Genomic DNA, 19,953 nt, shown 5'->3' with positions numbered 1-19,953 from the left:
ACATAGGCTCCTTGCTTACTTACCCTCGTCATCATCTCTTCTGCCTCCCTAGCTCTCCCTCCAACCGTTTCTACACCTCCTCCCGCCGCCGCCGCCGCCGACTCGTAGCTCCCTCACCGCATACGCCACCGTAAGTCCGCCGCTAGAAACCCTGAAATGGCGGTGGAGCCACTCGGAGAGAGAGTAAGCCAGTTGATTAAAGACGTCATATTTGAACACACTCCTTCATTCACTCACCTCGTTAATACTACCGTCTCCTCCATTAAAGCCATCATCAACAATATTCCTGAAGACTTTCAGGTTTCTCTCCACCTTAAACCCTAAACCCTAAACCCTAACCCTAGTTACTGATTTTTCAACTTAATTGATTTGATTGTGTGTGTTGCAGGTGACGGCGGATATTGCACCGGGATTCGTAAGAGATGTTGGAGCTGATAAGGTTGAATTTAGGTTTAAGAGGCCTGAATCCATCCAACTCGCTGGAAGTTATTCTCTTGCTTGCATTGTTCGCCCCGATATTAATGTTGATCTCTTATTGCGTTTGCCTAAGGTTTTACCTTCTTTTCTCTCTACTTTTTCCGCTTTTTTGTTTCTTGGATGATTACTTGTTAATTCACCTGTGTATTTAGGAGAAATAGGAACATACACCTGTGTACCTCATACCTCAGCTTATGTTTTATTTTTTTTCTAAGCTTTATAAAGTTTATAAGTTACATTTTAATTTTTTGCCGTCAAAATTCAAATTTTAACTGAGCTTATATTTATATGTAATGTTTTTGAGTTATATTGTAATTTTTTGAGCTTAATGTTTAAGTGAATTAACTCAAAAACTTTATAGTAAAACTCAAAAACTTTAAAACAAAAATCGAAAATTTTATTATAATGCTCAAAAACTACAAAACTGGTGGTAGTACATCGGATGTATAATCCACTTACTGGTGTGTTTAGTTGTTTTAGTTATTATTGTGCAATTTGATGTACCTTTATTTGGATTAATCAATCTTAGAAAGGAAATTTCGATCATAAAGATTTTATATAGACTAAAGAGCAATAGTGGCATTTTGATCATTTGCTTAGGACAAGCAGTTTTTGAATTTGTTCTGTGGACGGAATTGTAGTAGGAACTGAGAAATAAGTGCTTTTTATTATTAACTTAAATAGATGAAGTTATAGTAAATTGTAGCTCTACTTATGAAGCAGATGATAAATGAGGTTTGTCATTTCTCAGTTGGCTCACGGCTACCAACCATCATACTCCGTGTAATATGATATGCCGAAAAGCTACTAATTGTAATAATTTCTTTGATCGCTTGGTTTCCTTTATTTTTGCTTATGTCTGACTTTTTTAAGTAAACTTATAGCCTCCTTCAGTCTTCACTCTCAGTTATTTTTTGCTGTATTGCCATGACTGAAAAGAAACTTCTTCTTTGTAGGAATGTTTTCTTGTTAAAGACAATTTAAATCACCGGTATCATGCCAAAAGATTCCTTTATCTCTGCATCGTTAAGAAGTACCTGGAGTCTTCTTCCCTACCTTGCAAGGTTGAATGGTCTTCTCCACAATGTGAAGCTCGCAAGCCTATACTAGTCATCTATTCAGGTGTGGCTTTATGTAATACAAGCTCTTTAGTCTATTGTTTGGCTGTTGAATTTGTTTTAACAAAAATTAAATTGTGTGATGTTTTGTTATTTGTTAATTGAGTTGCGTCCTCATACACCAGTTGCTTTGTTCCAGATGATGCCAGTGTACCCGGGTTTTCAATTAGAATAATTCCTACGGCCTCTTCGTTGTTTAAAACTGAGAAGCTGATTGCAAATCGGAATAATGTGCGTGCTCTGAATCAAGGTATATTGACTTTGTCCCCCTTATTAGTATCGGAAGTACTGAATACCCTATTGTTTTGTTTCTAATGAACTTATTGGCTCTTCTCCAGAAGAAGGTGTTTTTGTTCCGACCCCAAAGTATAACAGTAGCATTTTAGAGGACATTTTTATTGAGGAAGTTTCTGAACTTACTAAAGGAATTTTTCATGGTTGGGAAGAACTCGGCAAAGCTCTGGCTTTGATGAAGGTCTGGAAACAGGACAACTATCTGTGTTGGTTATTTTGTCTATTATAGTATTATCCAAATACTTATGAGGTGGTAATTTTCTCTCTCTCTATTGCTATAGGTGTGGGCACGCCAGAGAAGTTCAATATACAGCCACGATTGCTTGAATGGCCATCTAATCACCGTCATAATGTCATATCTTGCTCAGAAAGGGACTGGGAGATCATTCAACAAATCAATGAGTGCTATGCAAATTTTTCGTGTTACCTTAGACTTCATTGGTATGCTAAATCTGGTTACTTTTAAGGTTTTACTAAAACAATAGGAAACAGTACTTGTGTTCTGTGTGTTGATTTTCTGTATCTTTTTCCATGGATATTTCTGGACTTGTCTTTTGCCTCCTCGTTGTGTCTTTGTACGTGTTATATCGGTGCGTGGAGGGTGGAAACTCGTGGATTTTTTCAATTTCGGTGTCATTTGGGTTGATCTAATCACACTTCACTACTTCGGTGCTGTAAGGTTTCACTCACTCTACTTTCGTGTGCACGAGGTTTGGGTACTTCGCACTTGCGTGACGTTGGATTTGAAATTTGTCTGTTTTGGTGACCTTAGGTATAACATAGTCAAATTTTATATTGATGACACTTTTTACATAGTAAAGTGCAAAAATAACCAGTAAAGCTAATATTAATGTGCAATTTCACTCATTTTTTTGGCAAAAAATAGCGATGGAGTACTTTATTTTGCTGAAAGTATTTGTAGTAGGACATACATTTTGTTGATGTTACCCTCTATTTCATAAAAATGCAAAATAGCTCAAATTTCATGTCACTGAGGTCAAATAAGTGAAACTTCAGGGGACCCAAGTAAAATTAGTTCAAACTCTAGGGCACCATAGTGGAAATGATCTGTAAATCAAATAGATCAGGAGAAACCTTCAAGGGGTTAAAAACAAGCTTTTCTCATTTTTGGGCATCTTGGCCTCTTGCCCCCCTCCGAGTTTTGTTGTTTTTACTTTGGGCTCCAAGAATAAGGAATTGATGAAAATGGCTTAATTACCTTTCTACCCTCACGTTACTCAGTTATCTCTAAACACGCTCTCATCCACCAACCACATGAACTATCCACCACACCCACCTCAACCCCAACCTAGTCCTCCACCACGCCGCCAACCTAAACCTAACCCACCACCACCACCACCCCACTCACTCCCAATCTATCATCACCAACACCCTTACCATGGAACCACCATCATCCATCCCAGAAACACCCTCTCTCACCTTGAAAATCTCCCACACAAAAGTTGAAACGACCACCACCTCGCTGGAAATTGCCTCTATGAAACAACCACCCAAACCATGAAAACTACCCCACCCCTGAAAACCCTAGATCGAGGTTTTTTTTGTGGGTTGGAGATTTCGGATTTGTAACCGTGGGCGTGGGGCAATTTTCAATGGGGTAGTGGAGGTTTTCTGGGGTAGGGGAGCTAATTTCGAGGAGTGAGGATGTTGGCTGGCTGGGGTCATGAGATTGAGTTATGGTACTGAGTTTGGTAGTTTGCAATGTAGGTTGTGTGATTGAGAATGTTGGTATATGATGACATATAATCATGGTATTTTGGTCCTATTGTATGTTAATAACTTACCGATAAGGAAATAGTGAATAACGGTGACTCAACCAAAAAAGGAAATAGGGATGAAAACCCTAATTCAGAAGGAGTGTAATTTAAACCCTCTGAGGTTATTTTTGGCTGGATGTTGTCACTATTCCAATGTGTCTTGCACTCTTACTTAATGTAGTTTAAGAAGGTGGGAATCGAAAGGGAAATGTAGGACTAATAGTGTAATGAAATAAAATGTTTGATGCAGTAAAAACTTTTTTCTAGTTACATCAATGTAAACATAATTACATGGTTAGATGTATCCACCTACACTCCTTTACATGTCTCTCCTAATTTATTTTCTACTAAAAGCAGTTCGCGCTGTCCACTATAATACAAGTGCGATGTGATTCGTAGAAGCAAACATAACTGCAAACATAACACTAATATGTCTGATAGTTGGTCAGATTGCTTTGACCTTGTGAGCTTATCTGTATTTCCCTGAAATTTAGTAGATAAACATGTAGTGGGTTTTTGTTTTTTCTCATTACTTAATACGTTGAACAAGTTTTTCAGACTTGCAATCTTGTTTTCTAGGATCCCTTGACACTGTCTCCTAAGTAGTGATTCCTTCGAAATTTCTCTCTTCTGAAACTGTTTTGTATATGAAGCATGTATTAAATTTATAATGTACTACCTTGGTTACAGCCAACTCGAAGACATGGGAGACAGGCTTAGTATTTCAGTCCAAAGAAGACCTTGCAGTCTCAGCGGAGGTAATATTCTTTTGATGCTAGAACTTGTTTTGTGCTTAATGATACTCCCTGTGTCCACGTGAATAGTTCAATTATTCCATCTTAGTCTATCCTTAAACCCATCTTAGTCCATCCTTAACAATAGTCTATGTTCCCCTCTAGATATGTTTAATGGGGTGGGACGTTTGTCTTGTTCTCCCTATCACACTTCCCTGTGTGTATATTAAAAGTTGAACCTAGAACAAATGTAAAACTATTCACATTTATGTTCTCTCCTATGAGTATTTTATTTCATAGTCCATCCTTGCATGTGCATGTTCCTTGAAAAAAATGCAAGATAGAAGCTCCAGTGTAGATTGTAGTCATCCCTCCAAAATATCACAAGTATTGCTGTAGTATAGTGTGAGTTTTTTAGTTGTTTTGATAATTTGATCTATATCACACTCGCAATATATATATTAAAGCTGTCATTGTAATCATCAATTTTTAATTTTTAACCTTCGTAGTATATGTATGATATATCCCTGGACAACCTGTAGACTCCATAAACAATTTGTTCATTCCTAATTACTGTGTCCATTTGATAAGAAATCTCAAGGTTGATATTAAGTTTGTACATCCTAGGTCATTGATTTTTTAAATTTCGAGAAGGTTTGATGCATCCAGATGGCATTATGGTATGCTTTGCTAATAATTTATGTTTCACTTGTAGGCATTTTTTTAATGTTTATTTTCTTTTGAGATCCTAGGAGCTGAAGGACAGAATAAAATGTCTGCGATTATTTCCAGTACTTATATGTGATCGTTCTGCAAGTTTGAATTTTGCATTCCGGATGTCAAAGAGCAGTTTTCTTGAGGTATTTTTCGCAGATCCTAGCTTCACATATTTTCCGTTTGTGGAACTTAAATCTTATTTTGTTTCACTGTATACTTATTTTATTTCACTGTATACTTATTTTTTCACTGTATACTTATTTAATTTGAAGCTCCAAAGTGAAGCTGCATTGACTCTCAATTGCATAGGGAAATGTAGAGACTTTGGATTTGAAGAGGTTTTTCTGACCAAGTGCGATTTTGCTGTCAAGTATGACTATTGCATAAGGTAAAGTTTGTATTATTGAATTTGGTCATACTAGGTCCACACCTATAAGGAGAGGAGAGTGTCCAATTCCTAAGCCGAAAGAAGTGGCTGGGCTGCATTTGAAACTCAATTGTCAACGAGAGAGATAACTATTTTGTTTATAAAGTGACCAACTCTCTACCCTCAAACCTATTATATTGATTTAATGATCTTCTTACCATAGAAAATAGAACTCTTCACAAGACCTGTTACCCACCATTTTCCCAAATTGATCCAGTCATAGTTCTCACCAAACATTACTTCTTTCAAGCAGATGGATTTAGCTGTTTGATTTATTTTGTCCAGGGATATCGAGTGTTGATCATCTATTCTTTTGATTGTGATGCATGTTTGTGTAGAGGATGGGTTTTAATGGCTTTTGGATGTTCAAATTCAGTAGTTTGTTAAAGAGTTTGCAGTCCTTAAGAGATCATTACATTTATGTTGGGGTCTTTTAAAAATTTATTACTCTCTTAGTCCCAGATTTATTGACACAACTTGACTTTGTTGGCCACCTAAACTTTTACTATTTTGTCCATATATATATGGAATTAATATGTGGAATTTATGCTCATTTAACAAAACAACTATTTTCATTTTCTCATTTAAAAACAGTTGTAACTATTGTATATTGTGAGAAAATCTTGGTCAAAGTTAGCCTTTGACCACCAAAGTTAAATGGAGACAATAAAATTGTTTTGAAGTGGGGTATCTTTAATGTCTTTTGTGATGGTTCAACTTCAAAGTGAACTTGCTCCTTTACCATGTATAAAGTGAACTCCTGAATTGCATTTTCTTGTTCTTTAATGTGTTTTTGAGGATGGCTCGTTAAATATCCGCATTAATAATTATTAACTCTTAAAAGAAAAAAAAATCTTGTACTTGATGTCTAGGTTGCACGGACACTTCTCTTAAACAGCCGTCCCGTGTCTGACACCGACACTCCTCGGACACACGCCTAAACGTGTCGGACACCTATAAAGCCGTGTCTAACTTCCTACTTTTATTTGGGCACGTGTCCGACGCGTGTCCATGGTATTTGGGCGCGTGTCCGACGCGTGTCCTTGGTATTTTGACATTATTTGGGGTGAATGATGTTCTTTAGACGAAAAATGAGATGTTGAAAGAGATTGATTAGAATATAGGTTTGGTTGAAAATGAAAATGAGTTATAATCAAGGCCAAATTTTACCTTTACATATTTAAATTTAATATCAAATACTTTTACAAAAATAAAATCAAAGGCTTATAACTAAAATATATACTGTATATTTTATTAAACGTGTCCCGTGTCCTAAATTCAATGGGATGCCGTGTCCGTGCCGTGTCCGTATCCGTGTCCGTGTCCGTTTTGGTGTTACCTAGCTTGATGTCTACAACTCACTTCACTCTAAGATGACTTTGTAGGTTGAATTTGAAGGGAGCTAGTGGCATTCATCAATCAAGCTATTGTGTAGACGATGAATGTTGGAGATTGTATGAGGAGAAAGTGCGTTCACTGTTATACCAGGGTCTGAGTGATAGAGCAAACTTTGTCCGTGTCATTTGGAGAAATTGGCCCACTACGTATCATTTTGAGGATGTAAGGAGGTTAATCATTACTCTGTCTATTCCATTTATATTGTCCCCATATGATAGTGGTGAATCAGTGTCTTATATTGATATTCTCTCATAATATATAACTGCATGTTTTTAAAGTGATTAAATGAGAGTAATATATTTGGCAAATCAATCGTGACAGTTTTTGTACAAATGAGAGTATATCCACATATGTTTGCAGTAGTTGATGGTCAAAGTTGACATTAATTAATTGCTGAAGTGGGGACAATAAAAAATGAGATGGATGTAGTTATTTTCTAATCCATAATCTAGGTTTTTACTTAATTCCTAACTTCTCCTAAGTGAACATATTTGTTTTTGAATATCAGGGTTTTTCTTCTCTTGATAAAGAACCATTGCTAATTGGTATAACTCTTAGCTCTGTTGAAAAGGCTTTTAGACAAATTGACATTGGCCCTAGTCCAGAGGACAAAGTGGAGGTAATTTTCACATGTCTGAGCATTCAAAGGTCTGTATTTGTTTCTGCTGCTTTAAGCTCTCTTATATTTTTTTTTCCAATATAGGCCGCAAAATTTAGGAAGTTTTGGGGAGAGAAGTGTGAGCTTCGAAGATTTAAGGATGGTACCATTGCCGAGGCTGCTTGTAAGTAGTGACTGGTTATATTGTCAGGTTTTTTTCAGTTGAGTTTGAAATTGCCATGTTATTCTAACCTATTAGGTTGATGCCACTTAACAGGCTTCGAATGTCTGCCGGTGGAGAGGCATCTCATTGTAAAAAAAATCATTGAACATATATTGTCACGCCATCTTTCTTTACTGGAGGATAGAATAACTGTTAGTGCAGACCAGCTTGACTTTTCTCTATGTAGCGGCAGTGCAGGTAAACTGAATTCCACATCAATAGCATAGACATTCTTTTTTGCTTGCCTGTTTTTTTTATGGCTATATGGTGCTTTTTTCCTTTCCAGATCCAGTATCATTAACAGGAGACCTGATTAAGGCATATGAAACTTTAGCAAAGCACTTGCGCCTTTTGGATGAGATTCCCTTGAGGGTATCTAGTGTTCAGCCCTTAGATCCAGGTTGCATTTCTTACTGAGCTAGTGTTCATTTGGGCCTGCTTCACTGCTTGACTACTCCCTTGATAAAAGTAGATAAATAGGATGTATTTCGATATCATAGTTGAGATATTACACGTTTTTTGTTCTAGCTTGATTTTCTTGTATTTTTGGTCCATCATATCATACCATATTTCTTTTATTCTTGTAAAGCTTTATTCTCAAGCTTGCAAGCACTCTCTGATGACTAAAAATGTTAGTTGTCAAGCTGTTGGTTGGATTTTCATTTGATATCTTTGGTGATCACGAGTGATTACAGCTTTCAGGTTTACGTCTGTTTTCCCCCCTGAGCCTCATGGTTTGGCTGGATCAAGATCTCATAACGTTTCTGCAACCTGTGTCCAACCAGTGGACATTTTGATACAGGTGGACATCTCTAACATTTGGTCTTAGTCCATAGATAAGTGTTCTTATTTTGGGGATTTATGGACTTGTAACAATTCTGCAGTTTTGTCTTATTCCTTAAAATCTTAAATAGGTGTTTTAATTGTTTTGTGTTTTTGTTTTCTGCCTGATTATTTTATAAATGTTGATTGTTAGTTGGAAGGGTCAGGAAATTGGCCAATGGATGAAGTAGCAACTGAAAAGACCAAAGCTGCCTTTCTTTTGAAAATTGCAGAAAGGTAATACTGTCTGAACATGTTGTGGTCATATACTGCTCCTCGACATGTTGTGGTCATATACTGCTCCTCGACTTTTTTGAAAAGACCCTAAACATATTCAGCGACTCTGTTTTTGCCTTTTTCGTAGTCTTCAAAGTAAACATGGCGTAACTTGTGTTGCCACTGAAGACAATGTGGACGTATTGCTTTTGGGATATGCTTTTCGGCTTAAAATTTTGCACGAGAGAGGGCTGAGTTTGGTGAAAAGGCAGGGTAATTGCTAAATTCTTAGTACTACTTGTTTTCATCATCTTGGAAAATCACTGATAATAAATCAATTTTTGTTAAAGGTAACCAATTTAAGCGGGTGTCTTCGATAGACAAGCAGCTTTTTGTAAGGAGTCAACATTCAAGCATGATCAATGGTTTACAAGGACGTTTTCCCATATATGGTGCAGTTGTAAGGTATGCAAGTCCACTCAACAAAGTCTAAGTTTGTGATTTTATAAGCAAAAAATTTTATGTTGTTCTGTTTGGTGAAGGCTTGCAAAACGGTGGGCTGCTTCGCACCTATTTTCTGCTTGTCTGGGATGTGAGGTTACTGAGCTCTTGGCCGCTCATTTATTTCTAAATCCCTTGCCGTTTCGTGCTCCTAATTCAAGAGTCACAGGCTTTTTGAGGTATTATTTCTCAAATATGCGTTGAAGTCAATGTTATCAAGACTACTAGACTAGGCCTTCTCAGCTGTCTCGCCTTTTATTCTTTCCTTTTGACATTTTCTTATGAGATTCTGTAAATTTCTCCAGATTTATTGGTTGAAAAAAAAGCTGGAAAAAAATGTTGAATTGGTTATAAAACTTTACGTGTTAGATAGCCTTTACATCATTGAAGGAAGCTCTATGCCTCTATCTTTTGACCTGTGGAAGATTACTGTATAATTGGAGTTGATTCATGACCTACTTATATCTTTTTTTTCCTGGTGTATGGAAGAATCGTTAGGTAATTGTATTGGTTGTACAGCATAGCAGCACTATAGGATTCCTCATGTAGCTTGACTTGGTACTCCTGGTCTTTCTCACCGCGAATAGTTTAGAATTGCTTTTGGATCCATCTTTTAGGTAAACAATACAACTGGTGTATGAGCCTATTTAAAAAGAAAAGAATATGTAAGCTTTTGGCTGGGATGGACCAAAATGGAATTATGCAAACTATTTTTGTGGGGATAGGTCCCACAGAGGGAGAACATAAATTTGTGAAATACATCACTCCGTAAGTGTTAGCTGCTCTCAAATCATTTTGGGACTAAGGCTTTGTCATTGTTGTTGTACCGCTCGTCTAGTGTATTTTTATGTCGATGAACCTATAAGAGAAACGTATGAGAATCAAGTTTTCTTATCATAGAAAATCATTTTCTTCGCACTCTCGTTCTCATGGGGCATACTTTGAGAAAAACTTTCTGATTGCATCCATGTTTTTTGTCAGGTTTTTGAGATTGTTGTCGGAGTATGATTGGAACTTCTCTCCATTGGTTGTTGACATAAACAATGACTTGACTACAGATGATCTGACCGAAATCAATGTACGTGTTGAAGAATTCGCAGTTGGTTAATTATGATGATTACTTATTCTGACAAACCTTAAATGAATTCTTTACCAAAAAAAACCTTAAATGAATTACGATGTAATGATTACAGGAGAACTTTATGTCGAGCAGAAAGGCTCAGGAAGCCAATCCTTTTGAAGTTAGCCCTGCAATATACATGGCAACAACTTATGATAAGTCATCTGAAGCATGGACAGACTCTTCACCAAATACCATGGTGAGCGTTTCAGTGGATATGCTTGCTGAAGCATGGTGAAACATTATCTAAATTTCTGACTTCACCTATTCAGCCAGGCTGCTTCCTTTCACTGAAGTTTACTTATTTTATGGCATCTTTGTTTGGCCTTTAGAAGCTTTGAAGATTCTTCATTCCATTTCAGTCTGAGATAACTTTTAATGATTGTCCCTCGACAGTAGAAACCATAGGGACAGAGTAGTGGCTGTGGTTTAAGTTTGGTAGTTACCGAAAGTCTGGCTGAATGTTTTAATTGTTTGTAACATAAAATAGAGTACCGTTATTTTCTCGAGAGACGATCTTATAGTAATATAATGTGAGACCAATCCATTTAACTAAAATCGCTGCATGTGTACCCATTAACCCACTCCCACTAAAAAAATAGTCTTACAATAAACTACCCCCGTGATATGGTCAGTCTCCTGATAATCGTATTATGGCGCCATCTATATGTGAAATTGTCAAATATATATGCTTTGCAAACATGTTGGGCCTCTACTGTTACGTGTTTGTTTTACCATACTCCCGTGTTTGATTTGATGAAGGAGCTTAAAAGGTTGGTTGCTTATGCCCGAAGTAGCGCAAATCTGTTGACAAGACTTGTAGGGCAGGATCAGTGCGATTCCAATGGATGGGAGGTGAGGAAAGAAGCGATTCTTTTAATATGATTTGTTAATGATCTTCCCAAGGTAGTTGGAGTTATCATGTTCACCTTTTATGACAGTGTCTTTTCCGGACTCCTTTGAACAACTATGATGCTGTAGTTCTTCTGCACAGAAATAGACTGGCATATCCCCAGCATCTCCTTTTCCCATCAGAGGTGAATGAAGGTATGTAGGGATTATATGAGTTCCAATATTTTTTATTTGAATTGCGGTTAATCTTGATTCCTCTACGAAATACTAAAAAATGCAAGTATTTTATTAGGGACTTTTGTGGCCCGCGGGAATGCTAGCAAGGAGTTCTCTCCCATATTTAGACCTAAGGATATGAAGGGAAGGTTGGATATACTCAAAACTAAGTTGATGGTAGACTTTGATCCACTGAAATGTTATGTTGTCGATCTCCAGGTATGCAATCTGTAACATTACTAATTACGTTAATCTTTTACTCTCTGTACTTTTTTAATATATGATGGTTTCAATTTCCTAGAACCAAAAAGTACTTCGGAGGAAAATTTACTCCCTTTGTCTAAATCAATAGTTTTTTACTTTTCTGTGAGGGAAAAATGAAGATAACGTAAATCGTTGACTGGGACGAAGGGAGTTTAAAACTTGCATTATTAGATCCGTACCCAATAATATTTTGACAGGACTAAATATAAAGTTAGTTGCTCTAAAGTTAGATTGACATAAAGAGGGAGTAATTACGGTTTACATTTTACTTCCCAAAATGTGTACAGGGAGGGTTTCCTGACACACTCAAGCTGTGGTACGATGCTCTGGGTGGCGATGCTATTGGCATAACATGGACTAAATCCACATCAAAGGTGTGTGTTGACATATGTTAGTGTAGTGAGATTTATAAAACCTTCAATTTTTTTTTTCATTTTTTCATTTATATTGTGTCTGTTTTCAGAAACGTGATCGCGAGGAAGATAGTATAGATGGTGTCGAGGTGCTAAAGGCGGTTGGTGAAGCCGGTAAAGGATTTGTTCGGAGTGTTCATCTTCTCAAGGCTCCTAGGCTTGGCAAATAAGGGGAAGCCTTTGACGCTGAATGTGCTGGTGTTTTCGATTGCTGCATTTTGTTTTCCCCAAACTTAGGGATACAATGTTCACAATTTTGTACTGTAGGATGTTGTACTGTAGGAGTAGATGCAGGCATTAGTTTAGCTGGCTGTATCGGCTACAAGACGGAATTTATGTCTTCATTTTGTACGGAAAATCACATAGTAAAGCAATTGAGTGTAACTTTCCTCAGTCAGTTTTTGGTGCTAACTTGTTTGGAATTTTGTAGGGTTTCAGAAGAACCATTTCGTAAAAAGAAATTAGATCAAACAACAATCTTGTAGTACTCCTAGTAGATAAATAAGGATTCAAAAAGTCGAATATGTTGTGAATTTGTGATATAATATTGCTTTTAGTCCAGGGAAATTTTGGAGCTGTAGTTAAAAAGTAAATTACTTTAAAAATGATTTTAGTACTATTAGATATTTTTGAATATTTTGAAGTAAATAAAACAGAGTGGTGAAAATCGACAATAAAAAATACTCCGTATTAAATTGAAAAACATCAATAGGTGTTAAACAGAATTAAATTAAAAAAACTCCGAAGCGATCCTGATGATATCCGTAGAGTAGTTTCCAGTACCTGGCTGGCCTCCAAAAACAATTTCATCAACAGACACTCAATCGATCTTGCTTCAATTTTGCAGAGATTCACATTGAGATTTCCAGCAAAGATAGTAATCGGCACCTAAGTTATACGCAGGGTATTTCTTGAGAAAGAGTGATGTGGCGAGTAAACTCCCGAGTCATTGTCAGGGTAACAGTGGTTAAAATAGCTTATTACCTTGTTGCCTTAAAATGGCCAACAATAATGCTTGTATACAAGTCGTGAATCCTGCTGCACAAAACAGAATCCTACTACAATATTATTTTTTTGGCAAAACAGAGCTGTCTGTCTTACTACAATGCCAAACATAAACATTGATCAGAGACTGAAATATGTATATATTTTATAGTTGGAGATAAACCGCAACGAAATTAACCAAAGCCACAATTGGCCATTTCGTGTGCCCCTACTCAATACCCTAACTTGGAGCTTTTTACGATTTTGCATAAAGGATATTCATTGAACCAACCGTGTAGGGAATGATTTCTAAAAAAAAATCGAATCAAATGAGTTGGGAAATGTATTCACCATTTTAGAATTTCATACCACTTTCTAGGTTCGGTCATCACTGAGTCATCACTTCTACTACAAGGGGTTGTAATAGACTTAAAATTAATCATTATTCATCTTCATGTTGAATTATAGTTTAACCAAATATCAAAATAGATTTGTTTCTTTCAAATCAATCAATCAATCAATACATATCTATCTATCTATATTAATAAATGAAGCTTTTTTCGAGCGATTACATAGTCTCCAACGTTATTTAAAGACTAAAAAAATATTTAAAATTAATTAAATGAGTTTTGGAATAGGGATAAAATATAAGATAATATGTTATATGTATATAGTATATCAAAAGTAATCACGGTTGAAGATGTATATTTGTGTTTCTCTCATACACCAAATACAAGAGAGTTATTGGACTTCAAACAACTAACATACATATAAATACGTTTTATGCAAGGAGCTTAGAAGTTGGCTTTATATCTCTTTTGGTTTTTCGGATTTTGTACCTTGCATGTTAATTTTTAGTTTTAATTTTAATTTTGATTAGAATCCTATGTTTGTACATTGTTCTAACTGCTTTGTTAAATTAGCATTACTTTCTACCCATGTTTGGACATTGTTTACATTTTACTTATTGATTCATAATTAATTGTTTTCAATTTGTTTATTTGTAGGTCAATATTGTCTTCATTAGGGGGTGTAAGCATTCGATCAGTATGATCACACGGGTATATGTAAATTTGGAGATATAAAACACAATATCAAGCAAGATGTCTACATAACATTCAAACGTCATGACCAAAGGAGGGAAGAAACCTTGATGAGACGGTACGAGTATGTATTTTTTGGTCGATTTACACATTTGTTATGTTACGTGTAGTAGTGCTTTGAACATTTACAAGCACGAGTGTAGACTAATTAATAGGCCCTGGGCTCCTATAGGTAAAGGCATAAAGATATTAACAACAACGTTCTTGAGAGCCATTCGTTGTATTTAGCGATCAATTTTGTCATGCCGTTATTTTGTGGTTTTGATCAATTTTATTAAACGAATCCGAATTGAGAAAATTATATGGTAGTGCAAATGCATGGTCATCACGAAAGACGAGAAGAAACCTTCATCATTAGATATTATGTGAGATTTTCTAAATGAGATTCGGCTAAGATAGAATAATTTACATTCATTTAGATTCATTACTACATCTATTATTATTTGTATGATTAACAGGACTACGGAAGTGTACTCTATATGTGATATATATAATTGCATGTTACCTAGACTTCTCAACATTACCAAGTGTTGGCATAAATAATGCCAAACGTTTCTGCCGGTACGCACTTACTTGTTGGTGAGAAAAAGTTTTTGTGTATCTTAAAATACATGTTTTCTACCTGCTCACATATATGAGTAAATAATCAAATTATAAAGAATGGTTAAATAATTAACTATAATAGCCATTATGCATAGATGCCGTATTGAAAGGTTATTGCTGAGAATACAAATCGAATCTCGCCTTTTCTATAATGACTGCATCAATACGAATTGAATCTCATATTTCTAGGGTTAGTTTTAGTATTTTTCGACAAATAAAATTGATCTTTATGGCAACAAAGTTATTTAAATGATTATCAATTAATTAATAAATCTTTTAACATTATTTATTTTTATGATTTTTTTCATTGAGAATGCAAATTTAAAGATATGATCTATAGGTTGATTTTTTTTATATACGATCATTAGGATCAAGTTACCCATTAAAAGTATTTCTAAAATAGAAAGGTAAATAACTAATTGAGACACTCAAAAATAAAATAGGTAAACAATTGACCGGAACAGATTGAGTAGTAAAGACATAACTCGACCCTTCAATGGTTCTGCCTATGAGGTTTTTGATGTACGTCCAAAAAATCACATAAGATCTTCCATAAGGAAAATTAGGTTGACACATTGATAAACTAATGCTTCATAGTATAAGAGCAGATGGTACAAAATAATGTCTTAGCTTGTATGCATGGAACTGTCCAACGTAATTGTTTCTAATATATCATTATACACAAAAAAGCTTATTTATGATTTCTTATTTGCCCCTAAATTTTAGGGTTGTACGCGTGCACATTATGCGTGAAGATTATAGATCTCGCGATGACTAATAACATCTAAGCTTCCTTTTACCATAATTGCGTATATTAATTTCTATTTGCAAATAATGACATTAGAGAGTTAAATTATCGATAATAATCCTATTTATTTTAATTTTTAAGCTTGTGATAAAATGTCCTTTGAATTTGCCTTTTAGGGCTAACACAACAATGGACACGGCATAGTATGAATATTTTTAGTAAAAATGTACGAAGTATGTTCTTTTAAAAAAAAATAGATTATATACAATTATTAGTATTGTTCAGTTACTACATTATCAATAGCATACTACAAATAGGCCCGTGCATCGCACGGGCATTAAATTTATTAACTTATATAATTGGCTAAATTTCTTATACCATTTGTTGTGTATAAAAGCTTAAGTATTCCAACACCCCTTTTAAAATGTGTTTGATACTAATAATAGACTTATAGTACTTATAAGTTATAATGACCATGTAAAGTTAGTCTTAACTATTCGAGAGCTTTTAGTGAATTGTAAATGTATTCGGATGACCCTGTTCTTTTCAGCTTAATTTCACTTCTTATTAAGCTCACTTCAGTTCAGTTAAACTCAGCTAATTTCTACTCTATTCATCTGAGCAAATTTCAATTCAATTTAGCTCACTTTAGCTCATTTCAGCCAAAAAGAACAAAAGAACATAGCCTTTGTAGATGGGAGTTGACAATTGTATTGGTTATTTATAACTTAACGTTTAACGGTGGTTTAAGAGACAGAATATTACAAGTGGCCCGGGCATCGCCCGGGCATTAAAGCTAGTATATATATAAAGCAGGAACTTTTCGAGCGATATTAGAGAGTCCAACTTTTTTAGAAATCCTAACAAGAGTCTTTTTTAGAAATCCTAACAAGAGTAGATTTCGGAAAAAAAATAATTATCATAATCAAAGTAGATTTCTTTGTATTTAAAGCAAATTTTAATAAAAGTATCCTAACATAATTCGTAGATCAAATATATTTTAATAAAATTTTCCTAATATAAGTAGATTAAAATGATCAAATAGATAATAGAAATTCATAATAGTTCAAGTTATCGCATTTATTTTTCCCCCACTTATGGTCTCATACATTTTTAGTTTGTATTCTCGCATCAAAATTCAAGAAGCTGGCGGATAAAAGATGAATTTATTTATTAAATTATTATGTTAAGATGATGTAGTGTAATCTTACGTAATTACATGAAGTATAAATTACGATTTCATCAAAATGTAATCACTAAATAATCATTTGAGTGTGTATAGAAATCATAAACATAAATGCCTCCATATACATTCAAGTTATCATAATGCCTCCATGTTACTATTTTTGTTTAACTAATTTACTTTCTATAAGAACTAGTATAGACCCCGTGCTACAGCACGGTAATTTTTAGATGTAATTGCTAGATATGTTTGCATTTAAAGTATTAGATTCAACTCATTTTCAGTTTCTTGGGGATCATATTGATAAAATTTTACTATTAAAATAAATAAAATAGGAAAGTCGACACTTTTAATCCGAATAAATTAATGAATTTTACTTGAATTACTTTGTCAACTTTATTCAAAAAATAAATATTATATTATTATATTCATTAAAGACATAAATCTCGTGAGATTTATATCATCAGATCAAATATGTACTAACAAATGAAGGATGATAATTATGGAGATGATTGCATAATAATTTTAGTGCGTAATTATGGAGATTGTCTAATAATACCCTAGATTATCATGATATAGTGGGATGTACGTTTAACTACAATTTAGTGGGCTGTTATCCATTCTCATTCCCATTCCCAATGATTTAATAACCAAATAAATAGGCCCATATGAGGATTATGCAATTTAGGCGGAAAAACTATTAAGAGTTTTATTTTCTTAGTAGTAAGGGGGATTGATATGTTGTAAAGATTGCATAATATATTAGGGGTAAATGATATGATGTTATTTTTTCGGATTTTATCTCTGATCAATTGATATGAGATATTGTATATTGGGGGTAATTTATTGTGATTCGAGATATTGTGACTTCAGATTTTCGAAATAATATTGTTAGCATTGCATTATTTGTGGGGCAAATCCCCCTACTACTAAGAGAATAAAAATTCTCTTAGTTTTCCCTCCAAAAAGCATCTAGCTAAATAAGGTAATAAATAAAATTTTCTTTCATTACATTATTATCTTTTCAATAAATATATTCTTACAAATAATCTCTCATTTTTTAAATAAATTCATAATTATGATTTTTTCATTAAAATAAAATAAAATAAAATTGATATTAAATAAGTATAAGTTGCTAAATTTTTCAGTAATGTAATAATTATTACTGTAGAGAATAACTTGACACATTCTTACTATTCGCTTCGTGACAAAAAACATTCACTAAAAAAATTCACAACTTAAATAAATTTTTTTATTAGTTTTTCATTTCAATTTTTTGTTTCATATCAAAATACAATGGAGTGAACTGGTAAATATTAATGAGGTGCAAATTTAAAAAATATAAATCCTCCTATATACTAAGAGATTACAACTTCTCTAAAGTTTTCCCTCCAAAGTGCTCAAACTTATATTTGGAAATAAATTAGATTCTCATTTATTAAGCTAATTTTCCATTTAAAATAATCTATACATAACAACTGTATTCCTATTATTGATTTTGTGACGAAAAAAGATTTTTTTTTAAAAATAATTTGACGTAGTTAAAATATTTTCATAAAAAACACAATTCATGAAATTATTCAATTTTTTGATTTATTTTAATATTAGTTATTTTTTATAAAAATTCGTGAGATATAAATCTAAAATCTATAACTAATGCACTAAAAATTAAAACGCCTATATTTACCGCGCATTTGCGCGAGATCTACACTAGTTATAATTTGTTTCCATATAGGATTGTATAATTAGAAAATTCAAATCATAATTTATTTTCATGTATAAGATTACAAGAATTATCACGTTAGAATTTTAGTAATGATGCCTGCAAAATCAATTAGTTTAAGTCGATGACCCAACTTAGAACGTGCTTTGTACTGTTTACAATCCATAAGACAGGCCCATCAAAGTGGAAAAACACTTAGGCGGGAAAATACTAAGAGAATTTTATTCTCTTAGTAGTAGGGGGGATGTGGAGATCATGGTGGAATGAAACCGAGAAAAACTGAAGTAGAATTTGGTGGTTTAAACAACTCAAAGCTTTTGTGTAACGATGGAACAACTCATAGTGTTATTCATATGATGAATTGATGATCGGTTTTAGACTCACGCATTACTAGTATCACTTAATTTCATCTACTAAAAAAATTCATATATACTACCAGCATATATATCCAAGTAATCTAACCATTACGAAATAGTAGGTTCTATACACTCAAAATATACTATGTAACTAATTATATGATATATTAATGTCAATACACATTATTCATATACTATATCTCAGATTTCATTATAAAAATTAATCAAACCTAAAAAACGAGCTTAAAAGATAACGAAAATTCGAACCGATCAATTAACCGATTAAATAAAAACTGTTTTTAAAACTAACCGAAAGATATCTTTTTTTGATAATATGGTATAAAAGGACATAGTTAAGTACTCCATATTTAATATTATAAATTGAAGTATTAAAAAAAACAGGTAGCTTATTTCTCACATGCTTCGCTTATTTTGGTAAATAATTTATCCACCAAATACTTACAACAAAAAAGATAAATGAAATTTTGGTCAGATAAATTTAAGCTAATTTTTTTTCGAAACAGAGCCAAAATATGAGATTTTAATTTCATGATCTCTTGACCTTCTTAATATCAAATTAATTTCTTTTTGATAATTTTTTTGGCCAATGTTTACTTACTTTTGAACTTATTGTTAGGAGTTAATTTCATGTTCCATTAGCAAGGAGACATTATAACACAAAGTACGTATATATCATAATCATGATATATTAATGGTCAGCTTTATGTAGTTTCAAGAACGTCATCCGAGAGATTAAGGTTCTACATCGATGATAGAGACCAAATGTATCAAGACCACAAGGACATTGTTTACAAAGAAGTTTTCATAATTTACCAAATTAAGATGTATTATTATATATTTTGCATGGATTTTTCAAGGATAAGTAGTCAAAGACTATTTCGGTAAAAAATAGATGATGCTAAGAAAATAAGAACGGTAACTCTATAATCCAACTATATCTCTGAATGTTAGTATACAACTGATATAGTTAAATATCAAATGCCACAACGCTTACGTTGCGTTTTTTGTTATAGGAACTGATGACTAATCTGTCATCATCTAAATCAACCCCCGAATTTTTGTTT

General features: G+C 33.8%; 1 protein-coding gene across 2 annotated transcripts; it reads left to right on the top strand.

The window, feature by feature from the left end:
• The first annotated feature begins 27 nt into the window (after positions 1-27).
• Positions 28-12,565, top strand: LOC141648101 (uncharacterized). 2 transcript variants are annotated; one of them, XM_074456566.1, is made up of 26 exons: positions 28-300; positions 389-550; positions 1,434-1,599; positions 1,735-1,845; positions 1,937-2,070; positions 2,171-2,330; positions 4,358-4,425; positions 5,154-5,261; positions 5,391-5,506; positions 6,931-7,105; positions 7,452-7,562; positions 7,647-7,725; positions 7,819-7,962; positions 8,051-8,164; positions 8,460-8,566; positions 8,741-8,823; positions 8,951-9,075; positions 9,153-9,267; positions 9,345-9,482; positions 10,285-10,381; positions 10,497-10,622; positions 11,186-11,278; positions 11,365-11,470; positions 11,568-11,710; positions 12,043-12,129; positions 12,219-12,565. In XM_074456566.1, exons 1-26 carry the CDS (start codon positions 157-159, stop codon positions 12,336-12,338), a joined length of 3,132 nt encoding a protein of 1,043 aa, XP_074312667.1. In that variant the 5' UTR covers positions 28-156; the 3' UTR covers positions 12,339-12,565. The 2 variants fall into 2 exon arrangements, with proteins under 2 accessions (XP_074312667.1, XP_074312666.1); XM_074456565.1 differs by having other exon boundaries at positions 90-300; positions 1,934-2,070.
• Positions 12,566-19,953: the final 7,388 nt, after the last annotated feature.

The sequence above is a fragment of the Silene latifolia genome, chromosome 3 (genome assembly GCF_048544455.1).
Source record: "Silene latifolia isolate original U9 population chromosome 3, ASM4854445v1, whole genome shotgun sequence".
NCBI lineage: Eukaryota > Viridiplantae > Streptophyta > Magnoliopsida > Caryophyllales > Caryophyllaceae > Silene > Silene latifolia.
This window is presented reverse-complemented; position numbering and strand designations above follow the sequence as displayed.

Bases quoted from the DNA above. Each gene is read 5' to 3' on its own strand.
- LOC141648101 (XM_074456565.1), top strand. From the start codon at position 157: ATGGCGGTGGAGCCACTCGGAGAGAGAGTAAGCCAGTTGATTAAAGAC. The intron at 1,846-1,933 runs GTATATTGACTT...GCTCTTCTCCAG, and splicing joins TGTGCGTGCTCTGAATCAAG to AAGAAGGTGTTTTTGTTCCG. The intron at 4,426-5,153 runs GTAATATTCTTT...TTGAGATCCTAG, and splicing joins ACCTTGCAGTCTCAGCGGAG to GAGCTGAAGGACAGAATAAA.